This window comes from Atta cephalotes, assembly GCF_000143395.1.
Source record: "Atta cephalotes unplaced genomic scaffold scaffold00003, whole genome shotgun sequence".
Lineage (NCBI taxonomy): Eukaryota > Metazoa > Arthropoda > Insecta > Hymenoptera > Formicidae > Atta > Atta cephalotes.
In genome coordinates this window covers 8,775,853-8,803,202 of record NW_012130067.1, presented here as the reverse complement: position 1 = coordinate 8,803,202, position 27,350 = coordinate 8,775,853, and the positions used below count along the sequence as shown (strand labels likewise).

The 27,350-nt window shown below is 31.6% G+C and overlaps 3 protein-coding genes across 3 annotated transcripts in view; 1 reads left to right on the top strand and 2 right to left on the bottom strand.

Moving 5' to 3' along the window:
- The window catches only part of LOC105625648 (apoptosis-resistant E3 ubiquitin protein ligase 1), a 57,323-nt gene extending 46,246 nt beyond the window's left edge, over window positions 1-11,077 (top strand). The window contains exons 2-15 of the mRNA XM_012206971.1: window positions 3,897-4,053; window positions 5,482-5,687; window positions 5,936-6,135; window positions 7,642-7,879; window positions 8,363-8,532; window positions 8,610-8,790; window positions 8,878-9,089; window positions 9,190-9,456; window positions 9,545-9,620; window positions 9,695-9,984; window positions 10,073-10,198; window positions 10,370-10,558; window positions 10,631-10,893; window positions 10,975-11,077. Coding sequence (XP_012062361.1) covers window positions 3,897-4,053; window positions 5,482-5,687; window positions 5,936-6,135; window positions 7,642-7,879; window positions 8,363-8,532; window positions 8,610-8,790; window positions 8,878-9,089; window positions 9,190-9,456; window positions 9,545-9,620; window positions 9,695-9,984; window positions 10,073-10,198; window positions 10,370-10,558; window positions 10,631-10,893; window positions 10,975-11,077 — 2,678 coding nt within the window. The remainder of the gene's footprint in view (window positions 1-3,896; window positions 4,054-5,481; window positions 5,688-5,935; window positions 6,136-7,641; window positions 7,880-8,362; window positions 8,533-8,609; window positions 8,791-8,877; window positions 9,090-9,189; window positions 9,457-9,544; window positions 9,621-9,694; window positions 9,985-10,072; window positions 10,199-10,369; window positions 10,559-10,630; window positions 10,894-10,974) is intronic.
- On the bottom strand, window positions 1,136-3,548 carry LOC105625647 (chondroadherin-like). The gene is made up of 3 exons (XM_012206970.1): window positions 3,228-3,548; window positions 2,181-2,665; window positions 1,136-1,700 (listed from the first exon to the last, which is right to left on the bottom strand). Exons 1-3 carry the CDS (start codon window positions 3,337-3,339, stop codon window positions 1,350-1,352), a joined length of 948 nt encoding a protein of 315 aa, XP_012062360.1. The 5' UTR covers window positions 3,340-3,548; the 3' UTR covers window positions 1,136-1,349.
- Window positions 11,078-13,362: 2,285 nt separating the features above from the next.
- Window positions 13,363-24,934, bottom strand: LOC105625811. The gene is made up of 6 exons (XM_012207125.1): window positions 24,558-24,934; window positions 22,889-23,288; window positions 20,424-20,615; window positions 15,193-15,335; window positions 13,611-13,775; window positions 13,363-13,516 (listed from the first exon to the last, which is right to left on the bottom strand). Exons 1-6 carry the CDS (start codon window positions 24,932-24,934, stop codon window positions 13,363-13,365), a joined length of 1,431 nt encoding a protein of 476 aa, XP_012062515.1.
- Between the last annotated feature and the right edge of the window lie 2,416 nt (window positions 24,935-27,350).

The window sequence follows — 27,350 nt, the reverse complement described above, 5'->3', positions numbered from 1 at the left end:
AAGTGAGGGACTAACTTCATACAGGCTTATCACTATTAATTTTATCTATTATTAAACATAAAATATTTACTATTAAACATAAAATTCTATACGTATAAAAAAATATATACATAATGCATTAAATCAAAATAATTTTATTGCAATTTCAATCGGATTAAAATCCATGCTAATCTCCATAAATTTAACAATTTGAAGAAAATGATCAAATTAGTAACCATATTTTCGCTTTCTAATGCCACATTAGTACTCGCCGTAATTATACGCTCGTTTTTCAGTACTTCTGAATGTCAGTCCAACTCGGCCGTAATTTCATGAAGTAACGAGTAGTCGCATTTCCGCAACGAAATTTAATACGCATCTAGAAATAGTATATCGCGTAACGCGATCTTTTATCATTCACCGCACACTCGCATTTGCTGTCGTCGCTGCACCCCAAGTACACGTAATATGTTTCGACTGAATCAATAATGAAATCTTCCAAAGAGATGCGGGAATCGACACCGATGCGACAGCAGTGAACAGGGCAATGCGCTGTTAAGAACGACCGTAAAGCTACGAAAGGTCATCGAGAAAAAGAAAAAGAGAGAGAAATTATGCCGGACAAAAATCTCGTCTGCCGGAATGGACAACGCGAAAACAAAGATTTTCTTGCCGGCGAAATATCATCCATCGGCATGTCATTACGGCCCAGCGGGAGCGCATCCTCCGGTGAGTAACTACTCTACTTACTGAGGACGAATGTTTGATGCGAATCTCGAAAGCCAGCATTTGATAGCGTGTTGCATAATTTGTGTCGACATATGTGCTATAATAAATATGTCAGATCTGCGCATATACATAGCGAATTAATCCTTTAATTTTGAAATTATCGTATATTTCAATATATTAGATTAAACATTTTTTTTATTGATTCTTCACCCTTACTCGCGATTAACTAACAATTCTGAAATAATTGTAATTTGTGAAAAAAAAAGTTCATAAAAGAGAGTGCTTAGTTGGCATTTTTTTTCTTTTTAAAAAATATTTTTGCAGATTAATTATTGAAGAACAAGTTGACAAATAAAACATTTATTTGTTATAAAACAGGATTTATTTATAACGTGGAAAATAAAATTTAGTATGAGAAAAATATTCATTTTAAGCATAGACATTTTTGTGAAGTTTTATTCTGCAAATACAAATTTTTTCAAGCTAATAATATAATAAATAATTCAAATATAATATTTTTAGATTAAAATTGATATAGAAAACTGATATATTAGGTGTAGTAAAAAGAAATCCATTATTTTTCCATTCAATTTCATGCAAAAATAATGGATTTCTTTTTACTATATCTAATATCTATTGCGTTATACAATCGATTTCAATTCTTGCAGCTGCCCTAATAGCTTTCTTACGACGTATCCATTAGTAATAACTTCTCTGCCATGTTTGCGATCCGCAGCGACACATTTTGTTAGTTCGTGTCTCGCATCTATACAGTTCTGAGGGATAAACAGGGGAAAAGATTCAGCCGTAGTCAAACCTGTACGAAGTTGATTGAACAGATTCAGGATGACACATTCTTTCATGAAAATTTCAGAATCGGCTATCTTAACGTTGTCTGAGGCGCAGAGCCACAATATATTATCCAGCCAGTTTTCCTCCTCACGTTGATCGGTTTTATAATTTATGCCCAGATCTTGCAGCCACAACGTCAACTGTGAAATTTAGATTTGAAGCTATTTGATTTGAAATTTAGATTTGAAAGACTAAGATCGCATTTCTTTCATGTTATAGTGAATTTATTATCAATAACACAAGCGTCAGAACGGAATGCCAACATCCGGTTATAAATATCGAGAATAGCGCGAAAGAGGATGAAACATTAAAATCTCCACGCATTTTGCGTCCAATGTCATGTTACACAGATAGTCTTGATTCCAAATTAAATTATTAGTTTTGTAATTTATATGCCCAGATCTCGCAGCCACAACTACAATGTGGAAAAATTAGATTTGAAATTATTTGAACTATTTCATTTAAATTTGAGATTTGAAATTACAATATTTCGAAATACCATTTCTTTTATATTAAGCTTGAAGCTTGATCCTTGCCGCGATCGCTTTTTTCGTTATAAAGCTTGTTTATACGACAGTGTTCTCTCAATTAATCAGATGAAATATGAAATGTGCGCTCACCGTGCTACGACACTGGAAAGTAAGGGGATTTCCAGAGAAGCGGAATTGCTCGAGGCTGGCCATTGGTACAAGCTGTGTCGGTTCCAGACACGTCAAATGGTTCTCCTTGACGTCGAGCCATTTAAGATCTCGCAATTTCTCGAAGACTGTAGGCTCGATCAATGTGATAAGATTGTATGATAAGTCTAATCGCTGCAGAGATATCAGATCGACGAACCACTGATCTTTTATCGATGTGATATAATTATACGGCAGGCTAAGCTTTTTCAATTTCCTCAGGCTGTCGAATGCGTAACTGGAAATTTCTCTAATGCCACAGTCGTGCATATTCAAAGAAACTAGGATCTTATTGTATCTTAAGAACGATCGATCGGGAATATTTTCTATCCGCGATTGGAAAATCATAATGTCGTCCACAATCGACCCGCCAAAAAGTAGAGCAGTGCTTAACGTCACGTTGGAGCATTTTAAACGCTCGCCAAATCCTAGGCATAATTAATTCTTCATTACTCGCGTGAGATATATTAAATACACGATTGCTATTTATACACACATTAATATATTTAGCTCAAATCGTTTCACAATTAAAAAATTTTTTCCATTTATCTTTATTTAAAAAATATATAAAATATTATCAATTTTTATTTAATTTTAAATTTAAAGAGAACATGAAAATTAAAATATGTTAGAGTATCAGAAACATTCTACACGTGTAATTATGTTTCAAAAACTACGCGAATAATGTAGAGTTAAATGAAACTGACAATATTTATGAAAAATTTACTGTAACGATACAAAGATGATGAGATCGGATAACCGATGACAATTATTTTATTTTTTCTTGCATCTGAAGACACGGTAGTGTCTCGGGTTTTTTTTTTTTTNTTTTTTTTACACTACTGCTGTTTGTGCAGCTTACAATTTATCTAAGAATAAAATTATCTTTCACTGTAGGTAATTGAAGCACGCGCGAGTAGCTAAACTAAACACTAAGAAAAAGAGATTCTTTGAAGAATGGGTGAGAGAAAATATTATAGAATGTTTTACCATCCTCGTGTTTACTGGTGATGCACGCCGTGATTGCGGCATCTATGAAGATAAAAACGCAGACAAGTTTGAGAAGCAAGACGCGGCACATCTTGAAACGCATTTTGCCCATAAGCGATTGTACAACTGACTGTTTTATTGAGAATAGATACAGAATAAGTGAGCAATTCCTCCATACCGAATTATCACAGCTGAATTATCACAGCTGAATTATCACGCTTCCGTTCTCTATAAGTGATACTACGCTATCGGTGAAACAATTATTATGCAAATACTTCGGATGCAGTTCATGTTCCGCTGATTGTAAAAATATATCATTAATTGACAATGGTTGTTGTTTACGTTTCAGTCGGACAACATAAAAAATCAATTTTATTTCAGAAAATGTAATCATAATTTACGCATTAAATCCTATTTATTTATATTCCATAATGCTGAAAAGTGATGATAAAAATATATACATATTACACATGCATATTATACATATCTTATGATAAAAAAATATATCCTTTTAACTTTTCTTTTTCTGAAGGAAAGAATGCGAATTCAAGAAAGTGCTCTTAAATCTTAATTTCTCGTTATTGTTATGTTTATTTGATCTTTCATCTGAGGTTAATCAATCCGTTTATTGTGCATTGCTAAACATACATTGTTTTCCTTTTGTGATAGGCATCTCGACTCTCGCGAGCTGCGGCGAGGTGGATGCATTACCCGAGCTACCGGCCCAAGATGAAGAACGTTTGCAACGCGCTGCGCGTCTGCTGCAGCAGAGATTGGTGCTACGTCAATGGTTGATGGATTATGGCCTACATAATTATTATCAAAAGTAAAAAAAAAGAATAAACGTAAATATGAAAAGTCCAATAAATGTGAATGCTACTCTTTGCATACTTCATTACATTATATTACAATTACGTAGGTAATTCAAATACAAACGAGATTTTTTTGTGTGAATACAAATCAATGTTGATAGACGTATTTTTTATTACATTGAATGAGGTGAAGTTGCTGCTTTACATAGGCAGTGTTCTGACTCACACAACATATGAGAGAGAGGGCGGGGGGGACGTCCGATTTATATCCTTAAATGTCTCATTGTCCTCGTATTTTGGACGTCCTCGGAATTTCCAATTTAGACATTATATAACGAGACATCCAGAACATGACCTTCGGATATCTCAAGGATGAAATACGGGGACATAAATAGGACATTTAAGGACATAAATCGGACGTTCGAATTTCACGTGTTGCATAGGGATGTACATAGTCCAATAATATGTTAGGTCAAAAAAGGAGATCATGGAGGTTATGGATACTTAGTTAAATTTTTATACATATCTTTATTTAGAATTATATAGGATTATAAATAACATGCAAAAAGTCCCCATCGACATCGTGTTCAAAAGTTATTCACGATCAAAGGTCACGAAAATCAGTTTTTCGCGAATATCGCGAATATTCCTATTGATCGGACTGTCCATTACGGTTATTATGAAAATTGTTGAACAATTTTCTATAAAAAAATCCTATATATTTTTCACGTATGAACAATTGTTTTATTGTAACGTATATTACAGTACTGGCTGGTGAATATCAGAATGTAACCTCTATGGTCGTTGCGATATCCAAACAAACAGTACCGACAATGGCTGTGTTCCAAAATTTACTGCCATTTACTGAAAATCTATAGTTTACGTCATATTCACTATAGATTTTTAGTACTGACAGTAATATTTGACAGTAATATACAGGCAGTAAATTTTAGAACACACTCAATGAATGCCGTTGCGCATTTGCACTTTCGATAGCATCTCTTCTCTGAACTGTGCACGCAGTTTATGCAAAATTTCGATTTTAACATTTTCATTCACAAGAGACTTATGTCTGTTTCCAATGTAAATTTTAATTTTGGTTCAACTTACTCTTCGTCTTTTTCTAATTTTAAAGATTAGAAAATACCTAACTATTTAGGACGTGAAAAAACGCCCCCATCTATCACTCGGTGTAATAAACACATCTACCAATATTGATTTGTATTTACACAAAAAAATCTTTATATTTAAATCATCTTCGTACGTAATTAGAAATAATTAAATCAATCGATTCCTGATATCGCATTTAGGTATCTATTAGTAGATAATTATCTTTTCTTTTCCACTTAATTTCTTTCTTCAGAAAAACTATTTATGAGCACTTACTATTCACAATATTGTTCAAAATAAAAAAATGTTAAAAAGAAGATATGCTTTGTCAGGTTGATGCAAATGGAAGTTATGTCCCTGGAGGATGTATACTGGGTAGAGGACAATGCAGCACGGACAGCTCTTGGCAAGGATTTACCACGGTGGACTCAAGCTAGGCAGACGTTACCTACTTCAAAAGAAGATTTGGAAACTCTCAAAGCGGATCTCTGGAGTGCTGTTGTAAAGAATAGCCAACACCAGGATGCTTGGACATGGGGTACGAGTTCTTTCACATTCTCCTTATTTCCATGAAATAAAATTTTTTCTCCGGAATTAGAATTTATTTTCAGCGAAAATTGAATAATTATTTACGATTAAAATAGTACACGCAAGATAACAGCATTAAAAGTCGATTCTCTATATTTTTTACACGATCTTTCATACATACATTTATTAAACGTTCTCTCTTACGAGTGATTATCAGAAGACTATTAATTTTAGAACTAATAAATAATTACTTATCAGGCGGTATGCTGATAGTTTCCGTATCGGTGGCAGGGCTGGTTACTCTGGCTGCTATGACGCAGCCCGCTTTGGCACCTGAAGCGAAACACTCTCTTTTGCAATACGTCACAGGGAAATATTTATTGCCAAGTAACTGTCGCGTTCATTTCGAGTGGGAAGAACCTCAGTTGGTCGGCGAAACGATGACTTTTACGGTCAAAGTGAGTAAAGCAATTGCGCCATCAGAATCTTCTCTCGCGAATTTATTAAGATGTATCTTATGAGATTTGTTTTTTGTTCCTGCACGAAGATTGCACTAGAATTGAACTGAATTGAACTAATGTCTAGTCTGACACTAATCTAGAACTGACAGCGTAGAGATAAGGAATAGAAAACGTTCTAGTGCAAAAATTGCATACATTATTTACATGGAAGTATTAGATTCGTGTGATGAAGATGAAAGTATTAATACAATTCCATTATTAAGAAAATTCTTAATTAAAGATAATGATAATAAATTAAAGATAATGAATTAAAGAAAATGTTTTTGTATGTAGGCTTACTATCATTTATATATTTTTATTACTCATAAACTTTTGCACTATTTGTACAAAGTCTATTTTCTGTGGCTTAACTAGTATTTGCACTGACTGCAAACCTAGTGCAGCTAATTCACTGAACTCGTGCACTGAGTTCTGTTGTATTGGAATAAAAAACAGCGTCACTGACGTCATTTTGGGAATAGAAAACATTTTAATATACACTTTTTGAACTAGTGCAGTAACAGAAAAGAAATCTATGGTAGGCACCACTCCAGTATAGTGCAGCGCTTATACGCAACTGGTATAAGGTTATAGATCTGTTCTTTTTAGCTAAAGTTCTTGCACGGTTTATTTTTCTTTTTTCTTTTCACGTTGAAAAGGAAAAGCGAAAAGATGAACAGAAAGTTCAGCTAAAAAGAATAAGCCTTATGCTGAGCTATACTCAGTGCATCCAAAGGGAAAACGCTATAGGTTGCCTTTCTGTAATCAAAAATTGATAGTGTATTCTGCTCTAAATCTAAATCCGCAAAACTTTACTATCTATGTATATGGTATTTATATATATATGTATAATATAGTACATTTCTATTTGAAAGATTTCATTATCAATAAAGCTAAACATATGTATTTATTGTCTTTGAACATTGAAGAGAAATGATTTTATTTTCACTCTCGCATTGTCTATGAATAGACGACTTTTAATATATTTTAAAATATATTGTGATACAGATTTATAAGAAACAATAATTATGTATCTATACTTTATATACTAGAAGAATACATTATTATCGATATCAACATTCTAATTACAATATTTACTACGTACTGAGCGAAATTGACAATGTTATTACTGCGATTGAGAGCAAAGTATAATTTTTATATATTTTCTTTTTGTAATAATTTCACCGTTATTTTTGTTAACATTGATAATGATCCAATAGGGATCAAACATTTGTTTTTATTTGTTTATTGCTGGCAAATTAAAGTTTATATTTTAACTAAATGATATATTTATTTACTAACGTTTTCAATTTTTAATTTGTAATGATTAACTTCGTAGCTCTTTTCTTTTTTGTTTTTTAATTTTATTGAACCTTATTACTATTATAGTCTAAATATATGTGATAAAAGTCATAATAATTCATTTTTACCTCATCAGTTAGATATAAGAATATTTGTTCGTAGTTTTATCAGCGCAATGGTCAGCCGTACCCAATATGTGACAAGGATAATTTGATTGTGGAGGTAACAGAGGATACACACAGAGTAGCTACATTAATAGAACTGGGAGGCACCGACCCCTTAGCTGCAAATACTGCAGTAGTAAAATTTACTGTCCGCCATGCGGGACAATATCGAATAGCTGTACTTATTGGTTCATGTCATGTTCACGGCAGCCCATTTCTTAAGAATTTTCTTCCTGGTACGTATTCGATACTGATATGTCGTAAAATAATATTCAAAATCAACAAGAATATCATATGAATCACCTGTCTCTAATGATAAAGATATGTACTGTTAAACTTTAAAGTTAAATTTTAAAATGCAAACAACAGTAAAATTTTTCAAATAGCTTTTTCACTAATTTATAATTTATTTGAATGACTGATATATCATTATACATCAGAATGTTTACATATTTCAGGATTTTTTTTCTTATTGTTAGTTTATCGATCTCCTACATGCTTCCGAAATTTTTAATTTAAATTTCAAACACTCTGTATACAAAGATATTCATCATTCAAAAGGTGATATTCTAACAAATAATTATCTCTTTCAACATTTTGATTAAAAATTGATTCATAATTAATGGAAAAATAAACGTTAATTAGTTAAATCTGAAATGCACTGTATAAGTTATTCTTGTTAGTTACGATCGTGTCTTAAAGTATATCGTCTATACTAGGTCCACCAGATCCAAATAAGACAGTCTTTGTACGACAAAGTTCTACGGTCGTTTGTACAGCTGGGATAGCTCATTCGATGACAATAGAGCCACGTGACGAATATGATAATCTGTGCATATTTGGGCCTGGAGATCAGCCTACAGAAGGTTATAGTGTCAATATTATTCAGGTAAATCAGAAATTTTCGCAAAAATAAAAATTTTGATATTTATGCTTAAATCGATTGTCCAAATTTATCTTCTTTAGATTGGTAGTACAGTAGATAAAGGATCGATGATAGATTATAGTATTCAACTCGACTATGATTCTTCAAATCAAAGAATTCGTTTAAAAGTGAGCTTTCCAAAAGGCGGATGTTATCATGCAACGGTTAGCTTGGCAGGATTACAGCTGCATAATGGAGATTTTGATATCATCGTTCTCGAAAGTACGTAAAATATTTTATTTTCAAACTTAGATATTTTTCTATTTCTCTTTTTCATAATGAAGTATATTACCCTTTTCTTCTCATTAGATTCCGTCGCGAGAATGGTGCATAATAATGTAGCTTCTAAGGATCCAGATATCTGTTATGTTGCTAAGTTACTAGGCATGCAAGGAGAAAGATTTTCTAAACCAAAGAAAGTCTTCTGCTTTATCTCGCCTAAGCAACTTACAATTAAGGAATATTTATTAAAATTTATTCCCAAAAGACTCGTAACATTTAGATTATGTCCTTCGACAAAGGTATGATATAATCATCAAAAATAATTTTACATGCGCATCAATTTGCTGATTTTAATCTATTAGATCTGTGATTTCTTAGTTTTTTTATTGTAAATTGTAGTTCCATTTTGAAAATTCGACCAATCAGCACGAGGGATATTATCCTTTCTCGATAGACGACGGATGTCAACCTCCCGTTGAACTAATATCTCTGTATCGTGATATAATAGCCGCCACTTTTACTTTATTTCTCTTGAAAAACATCGGCGGTAGTGAAACATTCGCTGACAAGCAAGACTTTTTCTATCATGAAGTCCGCAAGCATCATCAGAAGCATTATCACGAAAAACTCTCCATGAAAGTGCAGCGTGATAAGCTTTTAGAATCGGTAAATGTATAAATAAATTTATGATACATATTCATGAAAACACCGCGTAAAGATGTATATTAATAATGTGTTTCTTTTTTGTTAAAAGTCTATGAAAGCTACTAAAGGATTTTCTGTGAGTGATTGGTGCCGAAATTTTGAAATAATATTTCAAGGCGAACAAGGTACGTTTACGTTTAAGGAACTTTTATGAAAATTAATTTTAAGATAATTAACAAGAGTCATTGTCTCATGTTAGGCGTTGATTGGGGTGGCGTGCGACGTGAATGGTTCGAATTGATATGTGCCGCGCTATTTGATCCAGGGAATGGTTTGTTCGCGTCATTTGGGGAGTCGCAACAGGCATTAGTGCATCCAAATCCCAAACGACCATCGCAGCTTAAATTAAAGCACTATGAGTTTGCCGGACGTATCGTAGGAAAGTGTCTTTACGAGTCGGCGCTCGGCGGCTCCTATCGTCAGTTAGTACGCGCACGATTCACTAGATCATTCCTTGCACAGATTATAGGACTTAGAGTGCATTACAAGGTAACTCATTAAATTTCTTTTTTATTCTTACACAAAAAAATTAATAACAGATAAAGTATAACAGATAGCTTTATTTTTTATGGATTAGTATTTTGAACAAGATGATCCTGATTTATACTTGAGTAAAGTAAAGTATATTCTTGAGAATGACGTTGAAGAAATGGAATTGTACTTCGTTGAAGAAGAATATGATAAGGATGGACAATTGTTGAAGGTACATGTTATTACTTCTTGATATTAATCTTTGAATATTTTTGTTTCGAAATAAAATCATTAAGACGAAGTTCTTTTCATGCATTAAGTTTAAGAATAGAATTTTATTTTATCTTTAAACTTAATACATAGCCGAAATTTAATACACAGCTATGATTAACATTTTATATAGGTGGCAGAATTAATTCCTGGTGGTAGTAAAGTCCGAGTGACTAACGATACGAAACTTCGTTATCTGGATGCACTCGCTCAGCACCGACTTGCTAGTTCCATCCGCAACGAAGTTGATCATTTTCTGCGCGGTCTTAATGAACTGATTCCCGATAATCTCTTAGGTATATTTGATGAAAATGAATTAGAGGTGAGTAAAATTAAAATATATAAAAATTAATTTATTAGAAGATAGTACTCTGCGACTTTATCTCTTTCGTAGTTGCTGTTATGCGGGACTGGCGAGTATAGCGTGGCAGATTTACGCGCGCATCACATAGCTAACGGAAGTTCTCCAGAATTTCTTCGAGTACTCGATTGGTTCTGGACGGCGGTGAGCAATTTTACGCAGGAGGAGATGGCACGATTGCTCCAATTCACAACGGGTTGCTCGCAATTACCGCCTGGTGGATTTCAACAATTGAGCCCTCGTTTTCAGATTACAGCTGCACCAACGTTCGCTAATTTGCCTACAGCACATACTTGGTACGTTTTCACTTAGAAATATCATTAGAATATTCATGTTTTTTTCTTTGATCATTGGTTTGTTATTAATATTGCTTTCAGCTTTAATCAACTCTGCTTACCTGATTATGAGTGCTACGATCACTTCGAACGAGCGTTGCTGTTGGCAATCAGCGAAGGTACCGAAGGTTTCGGCATGATCTAACCGGGAAAGCCCGGAATAAGATTCAGAAGAAACTTCTAGTCTGACTAGAATTGTTGATTAAATTAATTTACGTATCCATTTTTTCCTCAATAGTTGAACCCGTTCTTGATGGGTAAAAAAAAAAAGTTTTCGATAATAGATACTATTATGAGTCCTGTAGTTGTCTCATAGGAACTTCTTACTCAACAAGATCAGAAATGAGAGTAACTATCGCACGTTTTTATATGTAGATATTTAGAATTTTTGGAATTACCTTTTTTCTGTTTACGCCGAAGACTATCAGGAATAATCTAATCTTCCGATACAATTTCTACTGAGACGCGGCAATGTTTTTATAAAACGGAAAATATTCAGCAAGAGCAATGTTACCTCAACATCAGAATATTATTGTATTGCTCAATATTATTGTATCGAAATTTAGCATAGTCGAATTTACGATAGATTTTGTGAACATAAAGAGAATTAAGTTAACGCGTTTTTCAAACACTGTGACAATGTAACTGAACGTCGATGTATAAAAATATACGATGCAACAAATCAAAATACATATAAATAATGTTCCTTTTGTAGTACTACTATACGTACAGAGATTGATTACATTTGATGAAGGGAATCACTGTAACAATACTGAACGTTCCGTTATTCAGTATTAATTGAAATACATTCTATCGCATAATGCAGGAAATGTATGATTTTAAAAGAACTTATAAAGAATGATGAATAATGAAGCTAATGTATTAAAGCTTTGCGCTAATCTAGTTTCTTCATTTTCTCTCTATAATAATAACAACACGGCAAATACGGTATTTTTAACATCGATGATGGCGCATGTAATATAAGCTAATTAGTATATACAAAATATGATATTCTGAGACACTACGTATTACGTTATCTTATTGACGCAAAATGCTCGCAATATAATAAGCATGATAACCTAGTCATAACGAAGTAACTATGATCGTATCGCATTGGTATACGTATTTATTTAAGATGCAGTGACACGTACTTATATTAAGTAGAGAAGGAATAGTATAAAACGTAGTAATCGCCATAACAGATTATTCGTTGCAAAATAATGAACGAATGGCCAACGATTGTAAATCGTATTACGCGCCTCGCAATAGCAAGAAACTTAACAGCCTCGCCAGATTATATACCATCAAATAATACTGACGGTAATTTATTTTTATCAGTTTATCATTACATGAAAGGAAATAAAAAGTATAGATTAAAAAAGCATATGATATCTACATTTATTCAATAAATTCCGTTAGTCTCCGCTTACTACGTATAGCTCCTTGCTTTCGTAATTTATGAAAAATAAAAATTTATTCTATAAATCGAAATACCACATGACATAATAAAATCGCTTATTCTGCTTACAGTATATATGTAGTGTTAACATAGGATATATAAAACTCTATTCCTCAAAAATTAAATATTGACTTAAAAAAATTGTATTATATTCTAAATGTAGTACGAAGTGCTGATGTTTATCTCTCTACTGTCTTGCGAGCGTTTATCCTTGCCAGTGGATCATAAAATACTCTCCTCTTTCGACCTAAGTCATTTGCACCAAACGGACAGTATTTCAATTCGGTTTCACCCGATTAAAATCAGCTTATGTCCCAGAAAATTGTGATCACGCTTAAGTTCCTTAATCTGCGAGAGATACTGATATAATAATGTTATTCTTATTTCAATTCTATTTTCATTTCTATTTTCCTAATCGAATCTTTATACCGAGGATAAATGAAATTATTAAACCTCAGCGAAATTCTGTGTTAATCTCTGCTTTAGTCAATGAAATGTTACAACTAATTTAATCTAAGGCCAATATCACATTTGATATTTCATGTGTCGATAAATTTTCTAAGACAGCTGTTTTTTCTCAGACAAGCTATAAGACAAAATTATCCTTCTCCTGCAGCCAATTAATCAACAAACTTGAAAAGCTCGTACAACATGAAATATCGGCCTAAAATACTCAGTACGTATGTTCAAAATTAGAATATAAAGAGCCTGGTACATAAAAATAAGACGTAAGACTTAAATAATAAAGAAAACAACACGTTAGATTCGCTATTACTTACGTTACAATGTTACGTCTTACAGTCTGTATTGTGATTGATCGATTATTGCTTAAGTCTTATATTTTAAATTTTTCTATGTCCTATAGCTTTAAGACAGCTTATCATCGATATAATAACGCGGAACAAGGACAAAGTCTTGCGTTCTCTCAATTGTTGCAAATTGGAAATTATAAGCTGTGATAAACTACCTACCTACGGCAGCAATGGCAGAGTAGCACTGGATAAAAACGCGAAAGTTCGTAGAATAGATACACGCATGATACTCCCCGCGATCTGCAATATGCGACTCCAGCCACCCTCTTGAGATTGTCGCAGCAATCGCTCTCTCAGTTCATTTAATTCCATCCTAATGGATTTCAATGATACAAAAGTATCTCGTGGTGCCTATTTAATTTCAGAAATAGGGCAATTTCTTTTTTTTTTTCTTTTCAGTAACTTACATTTGTGAATGATATTCCATTTCAACGCGATGGAGCTCAACTTCTCGATCAGCTAACTGACTCTCCAGAGAAATCGTGCGTAAACTCAAAGTCTTCACATTATCCTCGCTAGCTTTCAAATATTTTTCTAATTTCTGTGTCTCGGCCATCGCGATTTGCAGTTCCCTAATTATACAAACATTATTTCTAAGATAAACGATACTCCTGCATTTAAGGTATTTCAAATTAGAGATGCATCGGATATCCGAAAAATATCCAATATCTGGCTTTTTTACTATCCTATTGGATAGTCAGATATCATTAGTATCCGGGAATATATCCGCTTGAAATTTTATATTTAAAGAAATTTTATATTTACATCATGATGCAGACTTCTGTTCTTTTCGGCTGAATTTTGTACATAATTCTTTCTTCTTTTTCTTTTCACATTGAAGATATAAAAAAAGATAAATTATGCAAAAAGCTAAGGCTGCATTCGAGAAGCAATATCAACAGTATCATGTCATTCTATTTTTATCATTCATTAGATGTAAAATAAGAATAGGATATAGAACGTGTTCCGAATTACATGAAGCACTACAACGAAACTTGATGCATTATTTGTCCTTGTCGTTCATTAAATAATAAAAAAGAATAAAACTTTATATATTATTTTACAAAAAGGACTCAGAGATAATTGAAAAATGCTGATATTATCGACAAGTGATATAAATTTGCGATTATTAACATAAATATTTGGATAATATCATACATTCAACAAATATCATTATTGATTTTTTATTATATAAGTGTTTTATAAATCTATAATATATGCATACTTGTAATGCTATATCTTATATATATATATATATATATATAGGGTATCCCGTAAATTTTGCCAAGCGCTTTTGTATAGATAGAGCGAACTAAACTGAGTCGAAAAGTCTTCTACCATTTCGCAATAGTTAACAAGATTAATTACTAAAAATTGCTAAATATTGGTTTTCAATAATTTTTTATTCAAATATTATCAACTTTACAGAAAAACTGCAAGAGACAAACATTTATTTTCTTCTCATAGAACTCTAAGAATTTTTTAAGAATTTTTTATCAACTTTTTAGCACTGTGTTTTCTTATTTTTACCAACATAAGAAAATATGGTATTAAAAAAATTTTGAAAAAATTTTGAAAAAATTCTTCGAATTTTATGAGAAAAAAATAAACAATTTTTATCTCCGCTCTATATACAAAAGCGCTTGGCAAAAATTTACAGGATACCCTGTATATTGCTGCAAAATTTTTTTCTCTACAGTTATCATTTCTATTGATAATCAAACTCGGATGATAACATTAAAAACATAATTATTATCATTATTTTTCCCTTATAATCCCTTTTCCTTTTTGCTCCCTTTTTTCTTTTTTTATTCAGTCTTTTTTTTTAAATGTCCTGGAATCCGATAGGATATCCGAAAAATATCGGATATCCGACTCGAAAAATTGTCTTCCCGGATATCCGATGTTACATTGCTTTCGGATATTCGATAATTTTATGATCCAGTGCATCCCTATTTCAATTTTGATTTGAACAATCCAAGTATATACCTAGAGGTACACTGAAGTTGTTCCTGCGCAGACTCAGCGAGGGATACCTGTGCCACTAATTGTAACTGTAACTCTTCGATAGCAGATTCCGCTTTTTCCGCTCTGGCATCACGTTCTGTTACCAGTATCTCGCTGGCTGATATCTAAACAAATATACTTATCATAATAGCTTCATATAGCATATATCCTTATTATAATCTACATTTATAAAATAAAATCCTATAAAATATATTATAAATATATCTCAGTAAAAATTTTTTTATATATAATTATATCACTCTATATAAAATTATGTAAAATATATATAATTATGTATAATCCATTATATAATTATATATCATTTTATATAATACTGTCTAACTCATATACATATAATTATAAATTCCTTATAATGTGTATTTATATAAATATGAATAACGATTCATATATATTTTCATACATATTGTCATACACTCACCCGCAAAAAAATGGGCCACTAAGTTTTAGCACAAATTTTTAATATATTCGAATAGTGATATTTAAGATTTCTCAGGCAGATTTTTCGTAGAATTTTTCGCTTTATAATACATATATAAACATCTTTCATGTTATTGTATAGGAATTTACGATACGAATACACAATTCATAAATAATTATGTATTTATGCTAATTGCATATTTCTGCGATATTCCACGATTTCGTGTAGATAAAAGTTAATAGGGCAAGTGGTATTGATCCTTCTTCCTAGTACGGAAGGAGTATTACATGATATTGAGTCACCCAACGCGAAAGGTGTGACTCATTCGTAATCTATATTTCTTTCGTCGTGCATTGACCTGACGCTGCCTCACATGTAAATTCTGAGATCTTTAAAAAATAGTGACGGACACTTGCAGTAGCCTAGCTAAATTAATGAATTGGCAGCATGTATTAATTCATATCAATAAAAATCTCCATCTTATACTCTTTTAAATAAAGACTTTAGTCTGACTTTAGTCTAAAGAAACGAAATGCTCAAAACGGTAATATTTTTTTTTATTTAAAAAACGTAATCTTATTTAAGAATCTATTTCTTCAACAGAAAAATCTATTAATAATAATTAAATTAATAATTAAATTACTATTAAGAATTCGCAGGATATTGATTCAACTACATCCCGCTATCGTTTAAACAAATCGCGAGCGAGTGAGCAGTATACGTCTTTGCTGATAGAGGGCCGCGACATAGAGCATTTACTCGAGAATCATCTGGGAGAAAATATGAGCGTAGTATTTCGCATGTAAAGAAAAACCCATGGCACATACAAAATACACGTAAGATAGTAAAACGTAAGCAGTAAGAAAATCGTAAAGCTAGTCATACTTATGGTCGATCGAATTGAGCAACGCGATTGGTCGAAAACTTTACTATTATTTTACTATTACGGAAAGTATGTATGACAGTTTTACATTGGATTCGCTATTGTTCTTACGGTTTCTTCTGTGATTGGCCAATTTGGCCTTACTGCTTTACGTTTTTCTATGTACCATCGGATTAAAACTCTAAAATTAGTCTCCAAAGTGGAAGTGTGAAGTGTTTTTCAAAACAAAATTTTGTTTAAAAATTGATGGACCGGACACCAGACTTGAATTTCTAGAAAAATGAAAATTTTGCAGAGTATGGAATATTCTCGGAATATATAATGATATATAATGGAATTTTTAACCGGTATTTGAATGTTGCTTTTATATTCCATAAATGTTCCGGAATACTCTTGGAGTGCTTTTTAAGAAATACTTTTGATGAATATTTCAGGAATATTTAGCGTTAGCTGGTAATTTTTATTTGCATTAAGATGTGTTAAGTAATTAGAAAAGACATTCCTTATATTCTTATATTTTGGGCTGCGTTCGAAAACGTTATGCGAGGATGTGATGCACTTACCGCTGCAAATACTGTTAACCAATCAAAAAAAAATTTACAAATTGACCAATCAAAGAATACTTTAAAGCATTTGCAGCGTGAAATGGATCGCATCCTGAGTGCTTTGTTTTATTCTTATTGTTCATCCAATATTAAACTAAGATAAGATGATACACGGGGGCACCCGAATAATGTAATGACAACGTCTGTTAGTCAAACGAAATTAAATTCTGATTGATTGCTTCGATTGGAATCCCACTACCGTCGCAATAAAACACCGTATTATTCTCTCTACATCATAGAGATATCTAATTTCCAAAGGGAAGGGTGAAAAATGAAGAAAGAATGATCAATTGATTCATGGAATACGAAAGCAGTACGCGTAAAGATCGCGCGTGGGAGAGCTTACCCCTAAGAAAGAGGAGAAGGGAGTTACAACTTTATGTCTCGGACGGGGGTAATAATGACTCATCGAACATCAATTTTTTATCATCACTGCACGATTGGCGAACGCCTATAGAGCTGTTTACGTGCGCGCGGGTCAGGAATCATGAGCTATATGGCTCTGAATATTGCTTAAAGATTAGAATTACTGATTCAGAAGAATTGCAAAATTGCAAGAAATTATGATTTCCCTTGAGACATTTTTGTAAAAGAAAACTTAACTTAGAATTAACCGAAGAATCCTAAATTATAAAAAAATATGGACTCCAGAGAAGAGGAGGGGACAAGAGGGGGCATTTGTGTTCTCTTAAGCGACAATTTCTAATATAATTTCTCTTTCTCACTTATTTATCTTATCGTAGTAAGGAAGTTTTTAATATCAAAAGATGCATACAATTATCCGGTAAAAAATTTTTCATACATAATTAAATATATCTAAGGATACAGTCAACGCGAGGATACTGTAAACGCTTTGAAGCGTTTTTTAATTGGTCAGTTTATAAAATTCTTTCTTCTAATTGATCCATCAAATGCACTTTAAAGCGCTTGCGAAACTTTGATCACAGCCTAAATGATTATGTACAATTATACAAGACTATACATATATAAAATGTGTTCATATACATATAATAATACATAATTATATATAATTATAAATAATTACATTTTATACTACTACATATACTTTATTATATATACTACTATAAAAACTATAAGGCACAATAGAAAGAACAAGGAATTAGGAAAGGATAAAGAATACACGGTTTCTGAAAGGTTGAAATCATTATTCTTAATTCCTTATTCCTGTTATTGTGCGCAGCCCCTAAACAATCTAAAAAAAAGATTTATTGCTAAAATATCATTGATTAGCATCATATTTCAAAATTTCAAAAATCATTATATTGTCACACGACAATATAATGATCAAAAAATTTTCAAAATAGCCCGAAGCACACTCGAAAAGAGTTTAGGAATTTCTAGGAGATACATAACTATACCCTGAAAATAAAAATCAAAGCATAAATCAGAATTGGAGAGAAGCGTAAACGAAATGATTCGTAGAAGGCGAAAATTGAAACAATGAAATGTAAAAAAATATTTACGCTTCTTTTACATTTTGATGTTTCAATTTTCGCCTCCTAGAAGATTCGTTTATGCTTCTCTCCCATTACATTCGACTTACGCTCTTCTTATTTCCATCAGAGTAATTATATATGACAAACTATATGGATAGGTGTCTTATACAGTAGAATGTATAAAGAGTACTGCGACGGCGAAATATCTTGAGAACCAAGCATTTTAAAAATGTTTCAGATAAAAGTTGTAAGAGGTTTCAACAGATCTCTCAAATACACGAGAAGTGCCATTTGACGATCAAAATTGAATTAATACATATACTTTTTACGTATTCTTTTTAAATATAATTTATTTCAAAAATATGATTGCGCATAATATTCGGACTTTCAACACAATCCATCTGAAATATTAATAATCCTTCCAAATTTAACTACATCTTAAAAATTTGTAAAAAATATTCCATTCTTATTGCAAAAAATATTCCATTGGCCAGGAGAGACTCGGAAAAAAATATTTTATATATAATTATATAAAATTATATAAAAAATATATATAATTTTGTATAATATGTATATATAATTATATATAATACACGTATGTCCAAAATATATAAAATTATATAATTTTATACAATTGTATATCAAATATTAAGATATCAAATATAAGAGAGAGAAAGTCGAATCATTTAAAAAAATCTATTTCCATTAAAAAGATCGATGAGATCTCATGCCAAAGTAAAATTCGCTATGGCGCCAGTAAACAAATCTTTTAAAATCCTATGACTTTTATCTGAAACACTTCTTTTTCCTAAAATGCTTAGTTTTTGCCATCTCGGTATTTTTTATATACTGTGTATAATTATATTAAGTTACATTTTAAGTTACATTAACTATAATATAGTTAATATAATTAAGTTACGTTAACTATAATAAATGTGTAAAAATATATAAATCATTATCATTCATATATAAATACACATAATGAGGAATTTATTTATAATTATATAGGATATTTCATTTTAAGACATGATCAATCTCGCGAATCGATGATTTTATTGAAAAATTTTTTAAACGAAAGTTGCATGGCTTGAAAGGGGACACAAGATGGAAATGTGGACTTGACTTTAAGTGATCTTGTAAAAATCAGGTCAAGATTATTAATATTTTTTTAATGGAAACCCCTATTTTTTTATTATATATTCTTGTAGCTTATCTCGAGAGCTTTCCAAAACACTATAATAAAGTTACTATATGTTATAAATAATATGTTAGAACTGTTAATAAATTTATTACGAAAAATATTACCTTTGCCGGGACTTGAACCCTTGTATTCCGTATGAGCGTCCGAAGCCATTAGACCATCGAGGCAATAAATTTATTAACATTTTTAACATATTAACATCTTTATAATATAATGCTTGAGAGTAGCATCAAATTATTAAAATTGCTTGTCAATTCACGATTACTAGAGTAGTTTTAATTGCGTTTATAATCCGGAAAAACAATTCGGTGCGCAGTTCGAAAACACTATTATATGATATATATGCAAGTACATGTATAGTATACATTAATAATTCAAGATTGAATTATTTAAAGCAATGAAGAGCCAGTTTCGGCCTTTAAAATAAGCATTTTAAATTTCTAGTATTGTTTCTCATATATACAGTTTAAAATAAAGATTCTTGATATGGTTATTATTATAATTATTATGTCTTGGATCATGTCTCCCTAGAAAAAATTCTGTGAATGACGTTCTTGGATATGTTTAATGGAGGATACCGCTTAGACAACTAATTTTTTATTTTATAAATCGAAAGAGAAAATGCAACTTTATCCAGAAGAATTCTCTTATCTTCCCGTAATTTCAAAAGTTTCTCTCGATCCTTCGTCATTTGTGCATCGAACGCCTTTAGCTGATCTTGTGCGGTCAAGAGCTCATTCCTCAAATTTCCCACAGTGACCGATCGCTCTTGGGAGACTTCTTCAGCACGCTTTAGTTCAATTTCTAATTTTTCTTTTTCCTACAATAAAATACACAATAACATGCAACTGCGTTTGAAATTTATAAATAACGATTTATAAACAATTTAATAATGATATTAACAGGATTGGGTAAATTAACTTTTTTTAATTAAATTAAGTTAAAGTTAACAGCTTTAAAAATTTAATTTAGTTAAGATAAAAGTTAAGCCATGATGACATTAATTGAATTAAAAATTAAATTAATGAAAAAAAATAATTAAAAAGTTAAAAGTTAAATTTGTTTTCATGATTTCAAATTTTTTTTAACTAAATTAAAAAACTAAGTTAAAAATTAACTTTTTTAACAAGAAGAAACTCACATATGCATTTCATGGATTTTGATCAACTTTTGCATGATTATTCTGGGACATTAAAAAATAATCTCTGTAAAGCAATAAATTGCACTTCTGCATATTTTTCAAGAAAATTGTAATTTTAGGTCATGAGGACGGATCGGTTCTTTATTCTGTACTTAAACGTAAATGAAATATTTGGATTTATTTAAAATTAAAAAAATGTATCTCCGACAACATGAAAGCATATAATCCAAGTAGGGATCCGTATAACCAACTATGCAACCCTAATGTTAACTTTAAAAAAATCAAATTAAAAGTTAATAATTATCGGTAAAATATAATTATGTAAAGTTAAAAAATTAAAAGTCTAAAATGTAACTAAATGAAATTAAAATTAATTAACTTTTTAACTTTACTTTTACGTTTTTAAGCATTACCTTGGATATTAATACAGATGATACAAATTTCGTCAAGATCTAGAGCATCTGGATATTTTTGAAATAGCTCTTCTCCAGTGAGCACAGAATGGATTAAAAAAATAGAGCGAATATAAAGTTAAACAAGATTCGTTACGTTACATCTTAATTCATCTTTTTACAAAGTCTTTTTATAAAAAGCCAACAAATTATATAAAATTGCAAATCCATATAGAGGAATAACATAAGTATAACTCTCGTTTCACATCAGATGATGTCGGATGGACTTTTTTAGATAACATGTATGTCCAAAATCGAGACAACATCATTAATGTTTTTTTGTTTAAAAGAAATTCTTAATAATATCTTTAAAATATCTTATGTTTCGATTTTGGACATGCTGTTTAGATTTTGTAAGAAAATTTGAAAATGTAGCACCATACAATTCAAAAGCTTCGCGAAGTATTAGGAGACATGATAATGTCTCGGCGCTAAAGGTACAATTTCATGCAGCAAAGCTTCGCTGGCGAAGACTTCCCACTTCGTTGATTCGTGTAAAAATGCGTAGCGAGCAAAGCTTCGTTCAAAGTTTGACATTGTTATTTCCAATTATGAGCGAATCCACTAAAGCTGACTGCTGGTCCACTTGGTCAAATATTTCGAAGCATTTTTTGATTGATCAATTTTTTAAATTGTCTATTCAACGCTCTTTTATTCACGACATAGTAGGAGTAATTTCGCCAGCAAAACTTCGCTCCATGAAAAAAATAAGAAAATTTTAGCGAAGAGCACTGAACGTTAATTTCATTTTTAGCGGAATGGAGGAATTTCGCCAGCGAAGCTTTGCTGCATAAAATTGAACTTTAAGACAAACGCAGCAATGTATCATATGGCGCGAGATCAACTATGTTATTCTATCTACATATATAGCATACAACATTTTCTCTATTAATACTGTCTATTTTTCATGAAACAATGAATTTCCTTAAGGAACGAAGGATTTTTTCATCCATTCCTCGTCATAATGTTTATGTTTCTAAACATCATATATTGAACATTTAAAGGTTGTATTTGTGCTCTCAAGGAGCAATCATGAAACTGACAGAATAGCCTTGCCTATCCTATATAAATAGTCAGACGATTATAACACGCATGAAATTATATATTTCACGCATATATTATATATTTTTCCATCAAAACGGTATACTGCATATTGCCGGAACACGTGTCGCATTCTCGCGATGACACCATTCCCATAATTAGAAACATGTCATTGAACTCCTGTGTTTGTTCCAATAGGAGAATGACGCACTAGAAACGCAAAATGTGTATGCATCGCCAGCACTTTAAAGAGTTGATAGGGTTTCCTCCACCGAGCGATGGCAAACTTTTAACAAACTTCATTTAGTGAATTCCTTTTTAAAAGCTTTTTTTAAAAAAAAGTTTTTCATTGTTTAGAAAAAGTTCTTTAAAAAAAATCTCGAATATTAATGGACTAAAATTAAACAAAACAACTGAACAGAGCAAAGTACAACTTAAAGAATAATTGATTGATCATACCGATCGGATGGCGTCGCGCTGGGACATCACCTCCTCGAATTGTGACTTCTCGCGATGTAATTCACTATTCAGTCTACCGACCCGATCGTTCTCGGCGAGCAGCAATCGACGCAGAAATTCGATCTGCAGGTGCAAGTGTTCCACCTGTTGCTCCAGCTGTGCGATCTCGGCACGTCTACGTCGCCATGCATTCAATACCAGCACGCGGCACACTACATTTGCCGCATTGATCGTCGGATCCTTGATTAGACCGATAGTTTCACTCTGTTCGGATTCCGAAGACGGTATAGCATCCGTCCAGGATCCGCCACTGCAATACGCGCTCCCTCCATTTGTCAAAATATCCTTGCTCCTATCGGCGATTTCGTCAAGACGACTGGCAGAAGACTCGCTCTCTGATCTGAACGATATATAACTCTCCGATTAGATTAGTTAGATCGCACTTTCATAGTAATCAGAATGATGATCATTGCCAGCCATCATAACATGAAACATTAACAACAATATTATGCGGAGTTTTCAACATTCATGAAATAATATAGGTTCGATTTAAAGAATACTTATTATCTAATCCTTGTAGGATAACTGTCCCAATTATTACTGTGCCTGTCCCTATTAGTGTGCTTTTGTATTTCGATAAGTCATAAAGAAAAAAAACTAACAAATAAATAAAAAAAAATATTTTTTTGTTAAGTTAAATTATTAATGCATACGATACCTTCCAAAGATAATATTTTATTTTTTGAGTATTAAAATATTTTAAATATCTTTCGAAAGATAATAAGAAATTTATATGAATCCAGGAATACATACCGCAAGATTTTAAGCTTGTTCCTATTAATGTGCCCTGTGGATTGGAGCTGAGAACGTTGTATTATGAATGTATTTTGAAATAAATATAATTGAAATAATTATTTATGTAATATATTAACATAAAAATTAGCTTAAATTTATTACCTGTTTTAGTAACTAAATGTTAATATGAGTCAAATATGATAGGCACACAAATTAGGAGTACATTAATAGGGCCATTGCTGCTTGCAGGACTCACTAATAGGGACAAAAAAACATGTTTTCTATTTTTGTCAAAAACATTATAAAGTATTAACATTTTTTTAGATTAAAGAAATATTATAAGAAAAAAAATAATTGAAAAGCCGATATTGATTGTAAGCAGATAAAATTAAAGCTATAATATTTAATAATTAATTCAATAATAAGCAAATTGATTAAGGCCTGATTGCACCAACGTTATTTTGGTTTTAAGCGAGGCTTAAAACTTTTTCTGTCTTTGTCTCTTTTTGGCTTTAAAACAAGATAGATAGAATTTTAAGTCTCGCTTAAAGTCAAAGTGACATTGGTGCAACTGGACCTAAAAGGCATATTAATAGGGACAGTTACCCTATTATACATGAATTTAAAAATACCATGCGTTTTTCAATGATCTTGATGTAGGGGAGATACTGGAATAATTGCGAATACCTAAGGAAAAAGTTAAATAAAGCAAAGCTTAATTATTGTAGTTTAAAGATAAATAACTAAAGTATCTTTTGAATAAAGACTTTTTTAATTGATAAATAATTGGCAGTTTTATTTAACTTTTCCTTTAAGTATTCGTAATTCCCCCTTCTCTAATATTGCAATATTTATTTTCAAGAAATCAACTCACTTGAGATCGCCGATGTCAGAATCAACAACAGGCAGGGATAAGTCCATCATCGATAGACTCTTTTTGCAACAAGGAGAGCCAATGGCCAAGAAATTGGGCGAACATCGGTCAGAGCAGCTTTTGGGAATTGTTATTGAAGTATCGCGACCAATTCTAGTCACTGACAATCCGACCGCCAGTCTGTACGGTCTCTTGGGTATGCGATGATCGGTGCATCGGTACGGGCTTGATCGCGGATGACATTTTACGGACGCGGAGCCAGCGGTAGCATACGGTAATCTACGTTGCATGCATCGAGGCAATTTAGTCTCGACCCTGGTGATGGCCGCGAGTCGCGCACTCGGATTCCGTTTTGACAGAGTAATCGTTTCTGGCATGTCGTTTGCAGCTTGCACATAAGACTGTCCTCGAATATAATCGAGATTGTTTGTGCGCACCTCTCGTCATAGAGACGAAACACGGTTGCTGCTAGGAACAAATGACTGCTATAATTTTTTTTGCTAGAATTTCTATAGGAATTTCAGAATTGTTATAATTGTATATAATTTTATAACTTTTTAGAAAATTTTGCAAATCTTTTATACAAACACTTTTTAGAACACTTTTCAGAAGTGTGATGTTGAGAAAAAAAAAATTACATTTTTTTTTAGAATTTTTTATCTATGTATACAGTCCCGTAATTCATCCAACAATGCTCGTGGGCAGAGCGGACTAAATTGAATCGAAAAATCCTCTATCATTTCGCAATAATTAACAAGATATTAATTATTAAAAAATTGCCGAATATTGGTCTTCAATAATTTTTTTCTCAAATAATATCAATTTTATTAATTTATTTTAGAAAAACAGTGAAAGACAAAAATTATTTATTTTCTTCTCACCAAGAGAAAATTCTCACCTCCAAGAATTTTTTTAGAATTTTTTATCAACTTTTTAGTAATATCAACTTTTTTTCAAAATAAGAAAATTTAGTATAAAAAATTCTGAAAAAATTCTGAAAAAATTCTCAGAACTTTGTAAGAAAATAAACAATTTTTGTCTTTTGTTGTTTTTCTGCAAAGTTGATAGATAAAGTAAAAAAAATTATTGAAAATCAATATTCAGCAATTTTTAATAAATATTTTGTTAACTATTGTGAAAATTGCAATGGTAGAGAATTTTTCGACTCAGTTTAATCCGCTTTACCTACTCACGAGCGTTATTGAATGAATTACCCTATATATGAATGTTGAATTATTTTACGATTTCTAAGATCTTATTCTATTATAATTTATGAAAAAATCTTATAAAATTTAAAGAACATCGTCATAGAATGTGCAAATGTCGATGAAATGTTCAGAATATTGTATGAATATTCCTTGTATTTATATAATTTCATGAAAATCGCAAATCGAATGAGCAGTATATCTCCACCGACAGAGGGCCGCGGCGAAGAGCATTTACTTGTAAACAAAAATCACTTGGGAAAGAATATAAGAAGCGCAACATTCCATCACTTCGTTTATGAACAGCGTGATCTGTGAAGTGAGTCTCCAAATTGGGCTCCAAGATGGAAACACATTAAATGTTATTTTCTAAAGTAATATTTTGTTTAAAAATTGATTTTGTTCAAAAATTGATGGACAATCTGACCTAGAATTTTTGGAAAAATTAAAATTTTGTGGAATATATATGGAACATTCTCGGAATACGACAAATGAACGACAAATGAAATTTTTAATCAACATTTGAATATTTCTTTTACGTATCATAAATATTCGAATAAATAAGTTATTATAACAAATTTCGATAAAAAGATAATATATAGAGGGGTATATAAGACTCAATCACAGATCTTAACCGATGTTATTTATTATATTTATATTGAGTTGTCCGGAAAGTTCGTACCGATTTTAAAGGAAAATTGAAACACAGAAGATTTAAATTTTAGTTTATACATTTATTAAATTTAAATCTTTTGCGGCACGAACTTTCCGAACAACCCAATATTATTATTATAATATTTCAATCATTGATCACATAAAAATTAATGCTGTCCTACTTGTTTCGGCTACATTAAGCCCTCTTCAAAAAATTCTTATGAAAAAAAGAACTGCTTCATCTTGTGAGAAATCATAATCAATGATACGTCGATCCCGAAGTAAAAAGCACTGCTCACAAAACAATTGGACCGTATGGAAATAAATTTCGGTTAACTTTTGAACCATCAGCAAGAAAAATGATATCGTAATACTTTATATTAAGAAACATTATTCGCTACAGCCCTGATGAAAATGTAAAGCTTGTTGAAGTGTCAAAGAAGTGTGAACAAAGAATTTTAACGTTTTTTAAACACTTCATTGACTTTCCATTGACTCTTAGTGGTTTTGAATATTCATACGCGCTCTACGAACTCTCTCCAAACGCTCTGTAAAATATTCTCGAAACACATCTGTCACATTTCCCACATGTTAAAAAAACATTTTTTTTCATTAACGTTTCTCATACGCTCCGTAAAGAATGCATGGAGCGTACTGATACACTTCCTAAACACTTCATTCATTAGTACTTCGTCTACGCTTCCTAACATTCGGCAAAAAGTACAGAGCATTCAAATACGCTTTTAGGATATAGAGATAAAAAAATTTATTTTAAAACGTCATTGAACTGTACAGCGAATGTAAACGAAGCGTCATTGAGTAATACCGCCACTAGAGGGACTTAGCGAGAATTAACTTCTTGAATTTAAAAAACCACACAGACTAGGATAAAAGACAGTGAAAGATTTTTCAGTAATGTTCTAATGAAATAATT

What these genes read in the sequence shown, in the direction of transcription:
- LOC105625811 (XM_012207125.1), bottom strand. Translation starts at nt 24,934, where the DNA reads ATGCCAGAAACGATTACTCTGTCAAAACGGAATCCGAGTGCGCGACTC. An exon ending in TCTGACATCGGCGATCTCAA is followed by an intron (nt 23,289 to 24,557) that starts GTGAGTTGATTT and finishes TATATCGTTCAG; the next exon opens with ATCAGAGAGCGAGTCTTCTG. An exon ending in CAACTTCAGTGTACCTCTAG is followed by an intron (nt 13,776 to 15,192) that starts GTATATACTTGG and finishes TTGTATAATTAG; the next exon opens with GGAACTGCAAATCGCGATGG.
- LOC105625647 (XM_012206970.1), bottom strand. Translation starts at nt 3,339, where the DNA reads ATGGGCAAAATGCGTTTCAAGATGTGCCGCGTCTTGCTTCTCAAACTT. An exon ending in CACCAGTAAACACGAGGATG is followed by an intron (nt 2,666 to 3,227) that starts GTAAAACATTCT and finishes AATTATGCCTAG; the next exon opens with GATTTGGCGAGCGTTTAAAA. An exon ending in CTTTCCAGTGTCGTAGCACG is followed by an intron (nt 1,701 to 2,180) that starts GTGAGCGCACAT and finishes TAAATTTCACAG; the next exon opens with TTGACGTTGTGGCTGCAAGA.